The 11,179-nt window shown below is 39.3% G+C and overlaps 1 protein-coding gene across 1 annotated transcript; it reads left to right on the top strand.

Moving 5' to 3' along the window:
- Nucleotides 1–4,571: 4,571 nt before the first annotated feature.
- On the top strand, nucleotides 4,572–9,347 carry ttll3 (tubulin tyrosine ligase-like family, member 3; the record flags this gene model as incomplete). Its single annotated transcript, XM_083939610.1, has 11 exons — nucleotides 4,572–4,712; nucleotides 4,815–4,980; nucleotides 5,481–5,536; nucleotides 5,632–5,760; nucleotides 5,871–5,985; nucleotides 6,096–6,176; nucleotides 6,276–6,456; nucleotides 7,231–7,379; nucleotides 7,634–7,877; nucleotides 8,030–8,465; nucleotides 8,568–9,347. 11 exons carry the CDS (start codon nucleotides 4,572–4,574, stop codon nucleotides 9,345–9,347), a joined length of 2,478 nt encoding a protein of 825 aa, XP_083795736.1.
- Nucleotides 9,348–11,179: the final 1,832 nt, after the last annotated feature.

Here is an 11,179-nt window from a genome sequence, read left to right as displayed (position 1 = left end):
TGAAGAAGCAGTCACGAGTTGGCAACAGCAGCTGCTTCTGTGTCCGCATACATGGTGAGTGTAAACATCTCTTCAAGAAGAGGTAAACGGTGAAAAGGATAATTGTGCCACCCCTCTGTGTTATGATGATTTCCCGGGCGCGCTTTCAGCTCCCCCTCCCTCCTGTCCTGGATGTGGGAGCAGGATGCAGAGAGCATCACTGCAGCCTCAGCCAATCAGAGCGCAGAGGCGCACAGCGGGCTGCGACGCACTGCTGCTACCCAACACAATAAAACCAAGACTATTATAAGCTTATAGAGCTACGTCACTCGACACAATGTCCAGGGTGGCAGCCTCTCACATTTCAGGTGCTAAGATGTAACGGACTGTGACCATTGTGCACAGAAAATGTTGTTCAGCTGTTGTTGTTTTTTGTTTTTTTTAACTTTTAACGTATTTTACTTGGCATCCAGGCAGCTGTTAAAATATTTAAAACGACGGAATACATAGGCTACTGAGAAAATGGTATGCTTACTTTAAAAAATATATATTTTCTTTTCTTATTTTTCTTTGGTGGAAAGAAGTGCTTGAAATAGATAATTTACATTTGCCTATAGCAATAGGTCTACCACAATTCTAACACTTCAACTTTACATTATTAAACATATTATTATTATTATTATTATTATTATTATTATTACTACTACTACTACTAATAATAATAATAATAATAATACCACCACCTTGATTATCATACTATATTATAGGTTTAGGAAAATAAGTTACTACCTCAAATTGTACTTAGCCACCGTTCAGTATTTGTAAGTAGACCACGGTAGTTTTTCTCCAGCACTGAAAAAGTATGTGTGTACCTGCATGGTTGACACAATAGTAGATATGGTAGCGATGTAGTTATAATACTAAGTAAAACATGAACGTAAAAGTTAGCAGGGATCACATAGAAAGAGAGAACACCAGCGACACTATTGATCATGTGACATTGGGAATACTAGAAAAGCCGTGGATGCCACCTCGTGGAAAGATAAAACATAGCGTAAAGAAGGATAGACGTTTGGTATAATCCATGTAGCCTACATGACTAAACGCTCACGTGCACACGTCTGACAAAGTGACGACAATACAGGCTTAGCCTATTATTTAAGACGCAGGGCAGGTGCGTTTTTTTCTTTAACGTCTACTGATGATCGCAGGAAGCAACGCATATTAAACTGAATACTATTTAAATACGAGCACTTGCAGTAAGATAAGTCTGCTCGTGTGTATCTCAGTGTAACGGGCACGGTGCATGTCGACTACACTGCAACTGATCAGCGTCAGATACAATAAGTGATCCACTTTCTTCAACACATGGCTAAAGGTGGTAGATTTTTATTTATTTATTTATTTTTGCATCGCCCTGCACGGCGTCCTGTTTCTCCTGGGTACGGTTGCTGTGGCAACTATAAACATCATGTGGGAGCACGCACGGTTGTCATGGGAACGGTCTGCAGGAGCATGAAGGAAAGCAGGACCTGAGCGAGTCTATGGGCAGAGTGGTCGGGTCACTGGGGGTGTGACAGCATTAGGTTTGTATATTCATGTTCAAAGTAAAATCGTTTTTGTTTGAGATGTATTTGAGGAGCAGTTTTCATGTTTAGCAGCTGTCATAGATGACATACAGAGAGCTGGTAGACCGTCTTCATAGTGGATATTGTTAGCCGAAGCTACTGTAGATGTGCTTCAGCTTCAATCAGCTCTGTCCAGATTTAGATGCTTGACCCAATTTATATTCTTGTTCAGTATCTATCTATCTATCTATCTATCTATCTATCTATCTATCTATCTATCTATCTATCTATCTATCTCCCTCTCTCTATCTATCAGTCTATATATCTATTTACCTATCTCTATCTATCTATCTATTTATCTATCTATCTATCTATCTATCTATCTATCTCCCTCTCTCTATCTATCAGTCTATATATCTATTTACCTATCTCTATCTATCTATCTATCTATCTATCTATCTCTATCTATCTATCTCTATCTCTCTATCTCTATATCTATCTCTATCTATTTATCAATATTTCTCTATCTAATTATCTCTATCTGTCTCTATGTATCAACATATCTATCTTTCTCTCTCTCCCTCTCTCTTTTTTCTATCTCGATCTATCCATCTCTCTATCTATCTACCTATCTATCTCTCTCTCTTTCTCTCTCTCTCTTTATCTACCTATCTATCTATCTTTCTGTAATTTTGTATCCTACAATGTGATGATATGGAAATAATGCAGTTGATCACATTTCTGCTCCCACAGAACTGAACTCTGTACATTGATCAGCTGTAGAGAGAAATATATTGTACCATGCAACAAATTCCAGGTAAGTGAATAGGGATCTGCATATAGCTACACAGGGGTGGGATGTAACCAGATGCATTTACTCAGGTACTGTACTTAGGAACAATTTATGACACACTTGTACTTTATTTGTGTACTTCCTCTTTAAGCTACTTTATACTTCTACTCCACTGCTTAAAGGCACCTTGCACCTTAATGGCAAATAGTGTACTTTTTACTCCCATACATTTATTTAACACCTATAAGTTACCAGGTAATTTTTACAAAATGTATATGATGCAGTGCTATACTAATCTACCCAGTAGTACACAAAGTATCTTAAACTGGCTCCACACCTTTTTTCATACAGCCAATGCCCCACACTGACAAACTCCAAAATTAAAGTTTTTCTTAATTGCTTTGGTACATTTCTCAAATCGTCCTTAACATTTGCAAAACAGTAAATGCACTTCTTGAAACAATTTGTACGAACAGCATAACATAATGGATTGCCTGTAAAAACCTGTAAGTGCCAACAGAATGACAGGTACTTGGCTAAAATGACAATGCTTGAAAATACACAAGGCTGCACTTTATCTGTATGGCATGTATCAATTTCAAGAATACACAATTTATCATTACTGCAAGAGATTGGATGATTTACATTCAAGCTTTACTCTTTGTACTGTAATTAGTTGACAAACCATGTCACTGTGTATCAAGAAAATCCTATTCCTATTCCTTTTCGGACATGTTAAGTTAATATTGTGTTTTTGTCCCTTTAGCTTTTATTGTATTATTGTTTTTATTTTATTCACATTGACATGAACGGTACAGAGATAACACACAAAAACGGATGGACCCAATGCAGACACAGACACGGAGTAAAAGTACAAACAAATATTTAATAACTACAAACAAAACGCAAACACTACAGGGTAAACAGGAATTAAAATGACGAGACGGTCGAGGGAAAAACAGGAACACGGGAAACTATGAAGAAACAGAAAAACAAAACATGATTAGAATATACTTAACGACGGGGAGCGTGATAACCACAACGAGAAAAGGAATGCCAATCCAGGGGGGAATAGTTTTACCAATGAAGGAATACAATGGTCCCGCGCTGCATGCCTGTGAGCTCAGGGTATAAGTAGCAGACCAGGTGATCAGCGTAACAGGCTGCAGCTTGGGGGAAACGCCTACCGGACCTAGGTGACAGAAAACAAGAGGGACACAAACATGCAGGGAAACACAGACAGAGGGAGACAAACTCACACAAAAGGAAGAGAGGCGGATACTGACACAGCTGAGTCTTACACACATGTTGGAAATAAAGGATTCATTCATTAATTTCTTAAAAAGAATGATAAATTGCTTTTATGATATGCACAGGTGACTAAATGAAATGATGTGAAGGTTGAACAAAGTAGTTTTGATAATTTCAATTCTCTGTGATCTGAGAAATGTAACAAAGTGACTGATAATAATGATCTACTATTTGTTTCAAGAGTAGCCTACAAGGTTTCACATTCCACTTTGTAAAGCAAAATAATACATTTGAATAAAATGTGTGGGAAAAATATTGTATTTTCTTGCAATGGTTACACTACAATACAGTAGAAAAAAACATAAACATGTATGTAGTCTATCAATATAAATTGTACTGTGTAAACAAAATATAGGCCTATTAGTCAGAAGTACAGTACAGTTACAAATAAAGTTACAGTATTGTAACTTTATTTGTTGCATTTGTTGCATTGAGAGCATAAGATGTGACACATCCTGTGTCACATCTTATGCTCTCCCTACCATGGGAAGAATCCCCAAATACAGTATGCTGCAACCTCTGCAAGCTTCTACTATTGCATGTCACTTTATGACAAATTTCAAAATTTAGCAGAACGTATGACCACTCCATATCAAGAGAGTAAAACTATTCAACTTAGAAGAAACATAATCTGTTTTGACCACAAAGACATATGCACCCAATACTTTATACTGAAGACAATTGTTCTTTTTGTCCTCTGCCTTAATGTGCTTAAACAAATTCTAACGAAGAGTGAGAAATGTTCTCTCTGTTGTGCACAAGTAACAATATGTTGTGAAGGATTTCACATATTGTTTTAGCCACTTCAACTGTTATTCATACATATATACACACAACTGTAAGTAACATTTAAAATTCAGAACCACAACTGCGTATACAAATCCCACATGCATGTTCACAGAGTTACTTTATACTGAAATATGACCCAGCAGTTTGTCTCAGTGTTACAATCCACAGTGGCTCCAGCTGAGGGGAGGCTACGTCGCAGCATGCCAAGCCTCCCAGCGATCAAGCCAGACAGGCTAAAAACAGCCAAAACGCTGGTAGAAAAAGCAGTGAAGGTGATTATAACTACAAATCAGACGTCAGTGTAACTGTATTTTCACCCACTGTCCTCTTATTTGCTATTTGACTCTTTTTATCTCCCTTCCTTTCCTTCTCAGCTGAGGAAAGTGTTTTCAGTGCAGGGACCATACCCTGTGATCCGTGCTGCCTTATGGGCCAGAGGGTGGGTGGAACGCCGTTTGCCCCATCCTGCCCAAAAAGCACCTCATTGCCACAGCAATGAGGAGGATAGCAAAGAGGGTGATGTCACTGCTGATGTTACTGGTGAGACAATGGAGGACAAAGTCCTTAGAGCTAACAAATCATTAACCAAGACATTTATGAGAAAACAAGATGCAGGGTTCATGCAAATAACACTGGCATGTCACATTTTTTAAAGCCTGTGGGAAGAAAAACGGCTGTATGTAAGTGACTGAGATCCTGGGAAAGGAATGGATATTTGGCATACGGCCCTGCACACAGTATTACTAACAAAATTCTATCAATAAGTCATATCTTGTCTGTCAGTTCATTCATTCAAATTTGGTGTAAAAGATTAGCAATATTATCTCTTGACTGTCAGAGCTCAGGAGGGGTTAGCGTATATGTTATCGGAGCACTAGTTTAGATGGATACTTGGATACACCTATACCTGATAAATGATACATTGTGTACCATTTTACAGACACCGACCTATAACAAAGACCCCTACCCTCTTAACGCGCCCCTCTACACATGTAAACCTGTCTGCATGTAGTCACACGCACACTCTTGTCTCTTTACAGAGAGAGTGGATGAAGGCGAGAAAGAGGAGAACCTTGATGACATGTACGACCTCATGGTAAGATTCTAGTGAACCAAAATGACACTGGCATCTTGCACAGTCTGAAAGCAATCGAATGTGCTGTTATTTTTATTTTCCTCAACCTTTTCTAGTCTCGCCTGGTTCGAAATGAAACAACATATTTCCACTGGACGACACGTCGGGATTACATAGACTGTCGCACCTTGCGGAATGACCAAATGACCAATCACTATGCAAATTCTGTGACGTTTACTACCAAGGTCACATCTCTCAAGAGTTTCTACTGAATGTCTGGCAAAAATACAAGTTTCAACTTTGGCAATAGGTCACCTAGTATTCTCTATCTCCCTATTTATCCCTATGTGTCTAGGTGGGGCTCTGTGTGAACCTACGTAACCTTCAGTGGTTTGACACAGCAGATCCTGACACCTTCTTCCCAAGGTGCTACAGGCTTGGGGCAGAGGATGAAAAGCATGCATTCATAGGTCTGCTGTATGGCTCTATTACCGTAACACATAGTTATCGCTTTGCTTAAAGTGGACTTGTCATAACCAGCTGTCTTGTCCTCTCATTCTGTTTTTCAATCACAATGAAGAGGATTTCAGGAGGACAGCATGCACCAGCCTGCTGCAGCATGTGGTTGAGACAAGTAGATGGAGGAGAGACAGAGAAGAGGGTGAGCAACGCAGAGCCAAAAACAGTGTCTCCATGGTACTAAATGCATAGAAATCCACCTTTGAAAATTCTGTGATACCAATCTTGTTTCTCTCTACAGAAGTGGATAATGTGGAGCATCGTTTCATCGGTCCAGGAATGATCGACACAGCTTTGCACGTGTGTCAAGAGTTTCTCAGTGTTTTAGAGCATGGTGACATAGATGTAACTGTAGAAACACCACCCTCAGTGGAGGAACAGCAGTGGGCAGAGTTTCTGCAAGACTACTATGCAGTTGTGCAGTGAGTATGTTTTGTGGGACCTTCCTAGGTTTAGTAGACGGCTCAGTCTTAGGTCACAGTAAACTTATCTGCAGTACTAACAGCCCAAGCCTATGGAGTCAGAGGAGTGCCACAAACAATGACTACATCTCTAAAAGAATAAGAAAATAAATTTGGAAATATAAAGAGAAATAAATAAAAGAATAAATACGTTAATACAAACAAAATATAAAGTATAAGTATTTTAATTCATTTGAACATTTACTTTTTAGTTAATTTATTTCTGTACATATTTATTAATATATATAATGAATGTATATTTATTTTGCATATAAATAACTGAATATAAAAAGTCATTTATATGCAAAAATTAAATGAATATTTTTTCCAAATATATACAGAAATAAATGAACAAATATATATATATATATATATATATAAATATGTTATTTGTCTTTACATTTCACATTGATTTATTATTATTTTTAATCTCTCTTTTACAGACTTATTCTTCTTATGGCATCCTTATGACTCCATACTGATCAGCTTATCAAATGAATACAGGTTATTAAAAATTGTTGCTTCACAGTCCATCATTTCTTTCCATTAACACTATATTCATTGGCATTTTTATTGTTAAATTTTGCCATTTTTCCGCTGCGAATTCACAGTATGCCTACTTTATTACACAACTGTATGCAAGCACAACATCTGTCTGGAGTAAATCATGATGATAAGATTTAGTGAATCTGCACATTAATAATCTCAGCCTATAAGTCTAATGTCTGTGTGTAGTGAAGGTGCATTGATCAAGGGTAGCAGTGTGTTTGTGGATCGCTGCCAGGCCCTGTTAATCAGGCTGCAGGAGGTGTGCCCTCAGCTGGATACAGATGGACTAAATAACATCTGGATCATCAAACCAGGTGCCAAGTCAAGAGGACGAGGTAGGGTTTTAAAAAAAATAAAATAATAAGTACATGGTTATCTTATTTATTAATCTTTCACTTTCACGATACACAATAATGACAAAGATATAGCATACCGTGTTGATGATTTTTGTTGTGAGTATTGTGGTTGCAGCATGAACTATGACATGGAGATGTTCAGAAGGTCATCATGTCCACTTAGTTTACGTTTTGATTTGTTTAAGTCAGTTTTGGTGCTTTTCTTTCTTTTCCATGTCACCTCAACCATCCAGGTATTATGTGTATGAATCACCTGGATGAGATTTTGGCACTTGTGGATAGCGACAGAGCCCTGACTAAGGAGAGTAAGTGGGTGGTTCAGAAATATCTGGAACGTCCTCTGTTGGTCCATGGGACCAAGTTTGACCTCCGGCAGTGGTTCCTCGTCACCGACTGGAACCCTTTGACTGTCTGGTTCTACAGAGAGTGCTACCTGCGCTTCTCCACTCAGCTCTACTCAACAAAAACTCTGGACAGGTCAGACAGTGGATCAGACAACATATGGACAAATTGTATAGTATTTTTACATGACCTTGCATCTAGAGTGCTTTATGGAGGGATTGATTTAATAATGCAATGCACTTTTATATGTACCTTAATACCATTACCTCCTTTGTTATTTCCCTCAGCTCAGTCCACCTGTGCAACAACTCCATCCAAAAGCACTTCCAACCATCCTGTGAGCGACATCCAGGAGTGCCTGATGACAACATGTGGTCCTGCTCACAGTTCAGGGCTTATCTGCAGCGTCAGGGCCGTGGGGCAGAGTGGGAGTCGGTGGTTGTCCCGGGTATGCAACAAGCGGTGGTTCGTGCCCTGCAGACAGCCCAGGACCTAGTCGAGCCCCGCAAGGCAAGCTTTGAGCTCTACGGAGCCGACTTTATGTTGGGCCGAGATTTGAGGCCTTGGCTTCTGGAGATCAATGCCAGTCCAACAATGGCCTGCTCCACCACTGCGACAGCCCGCCTCTGCCCTGCTGTGCAGCTGGACACGCTGAGGGTTGTGCTTGACCGACGGACTGACCCTAGTGCTTACACAGGAGGCTTCCAGCTGATCTTCAAACAGGTTGGACTATCTTTACACTTCATGCCTAGAGGCAATATTTCCCTGAATAATAGACACCACACCAAATGCATTAATTTGTGTCCTACTTTATCACCCTCCCAGGCTGCAGTTGAAGTTCCTCAGTATGTGGGAGTGAACCTGCTCGTGGAAGGAGCCCCCATAAGGCGATCCAGACCTCCACTACATAGACAAACTATTATTTCTATTCCACCCCTCACCATTCAGTTCCCTCCAGGCCAGTCATCATCAGAAGAGGTTGAAAAAACACATAAACCATCAAGTCAGCAGTCCTATGCAGTCTCTGCATTTTGCCGGTCAGACAAAGAGAACCGAGGTGTTGGAGAGCAAAAGAGGCAGCTGACATCAACATCTCCAAAGAGAGAACACGAGGGGAGAACAGGAGTTCAGAATACCTCCTGTATACGCAGGTCCTGTCGCAGCCTGGCTTGTGAACAGCCTCTGGTGGTAAACACTGAACCTCAGAGGAAAGCGCGACGTTTGGGTTTGAGTCTCGCTGCCAATGGGGCATCTCTGGTCCCACGGAGCCTTTCCTTTTCCCTCAGCCCCCCTCACAGCATGTCAGATAACAGATGTCAGGCCAACCCAGGCCATGGATCACACATCTCCAGATCTTTCCTTCCCCAGACAGCTTCTGAGCCCCAACACAGGACCCCTACCCGGGTCGTTCCTTCATTCCGGGGTACCCTTCCTACCCTGGAGGTCTTAAGCTTGCGACCAAACATTGTGGCTGGTACCACTGCCTGTCGTAACCCAAACTTGTCCTCTCATCCAAGCGTCACCAGACATCACTCACTCCTCTGCTCTCAAAGGCAAAGCATGGGCAAATATAGAGGAGAGTGCACAGGAGAACATAAAAACTAGTGATAGAGAAGAAGAAAATAGAAAGCAAACAGCAGTAAGTGCTTAATAGGTTTTGTTAGCAACAACATTGTTATCAATTGATAATTTAATGCTGTAATGTGATTGTAGTATCATTCAAATTATTCTGATGGCATCAGATTTTGTTTGTTTAAACTTGAGACAATCATGGTGAATGGCAGAGAGACATTATCCAAATCAAAATCACACATGCCATACATTTCAGTGGTAAATTTGAATTATGTCTTGGTTTTGCTGACTGGAATTTAAATATATGTATGTGTATGTTACAGTTATGTTAGGCATGTAACAGCAAAGGTCATTTGTATTAAAACAAACAAAAATAATTAATTCAAGTGTCTTCAGTGTGGTAGATTACAAGGTGACTGGGCAGAAAATAATATTGTAAAATGACCACTGTTTCATCGCTTTCATATTAACAGGATGTAGGTATTTTAAATGCCCAGCAGGTGGTGTTAAATGCTCAATGATCTAACTGCATGTTTATGTCATAGACTTCCAAGGAGATGGAAACAAAAAAAGAAATGGGTAGTTCTACTTATTCAGGTGTTGGAACATCCTCAACAACACCTGTTTTTTTTTCAGGCCCTTTTAAATAAAAAGTCAAAATGTAAAAAAAAAAGAAAACCTTGGAGAGAGTGAGCCAGCAACAACGTCAATGCTCATGAAACGGTTGACCACTGCTTGATTAACAGACCTTTGCTGAATGATTTAGACATCAATACACATTTTACTGCCACTTGGTTGACCAAATTAAATTAATTTATCGTCAATGTTTTTTTCTGGGTATTGACTATAAACTAAATTAAATAAACTGCTAATATCAACAGCATTTTGCCCTTAGTTAGGCAGATTGAAAGAAATATGGCCTTTGACTTCAGTTTTTATGAACACACTAGACAACACTCCTATGATGACTCCTCAGAAATGATACAGTCGTTGGAAACAAACAAGGATGGAAATATAACATATGGTTGAAGAGTTTGGAAATCTGCAGCATGAGATAAGCCTCATTGATTGAAAGTGTGATCACAAAGCTATAAAATGAGATTGCGTGTTTAAAGTGCTGGGAGAGAGATGTGGCAATTCCAGGATAAAAGTATTTTATATTGAATCAAACATTTCTCTTTAATAAAATTATGTTTCAGCCCTCAGGCCTTCTTCAAGATCAACATTTTAAAATCAGACTGATGTTATATAGGCTCAGGCCACAACCTAGATGCACATGTGATGGTCCTATATCCACTTGCAGATTTATTAGGACTAAGAAGGTATCACTCCTTCCAAGAGGAGGAAAATTTGACTTTCCAGGAGGGAACACTATTAGATCCACCCTTTGACCCTGCCCCCTTATGGATTAAATATGGATTATGACGTTCTCTTTGAAGCATATTTATTGGATATGTAGATAAAAGTATTTATGATGTGAATCTAGAGCTGATGTTTTAACTTCTGCTATATACAGCATATCTGTTCAATATATATATGTTCTATATATATATATTTTTTAACATTTAAAAAGTATTGTTGGGATTGGTTGCATTTTTTGTCACCGTTGTGAAAAGTTTTACCTGGTGAAGGCCTCGTGATTGTTAACCTCACCCTGTGGTGGGCCTTCATTAACTGATTATCATCAGATATGCTGCCAGGGCCTAGACATAAATAACATCAGTGCATGTTTGTCTTTTGTCTTTGATTTAAAAAAGTTGATCTTGAAAAAGGCCTGAGAGCCGAAAAGTTATTTATTTATTAAAGATAAATGCATACGGACAACTTCAACACTGGCGTCTGCTTCGAGTGATCAGCACCTCACT

Source organism: Echiichthys vipera (assembly GCF_963691815.1).
Source record: "Echiichthys vipera genome assembly, chromosome: X".
Taxonomy (NCBI): Eukaryota; Metazoa; Chordata; class Actinopteri; order Perciformes; family Trachinidae; genus Echiichthys; species Echiichthys vipera.
The sequence above is the reverse complement of the archived record's forward strand: the minus strand, read 5'-3'. Positions and strand labels throughout refer to the sequence as shown.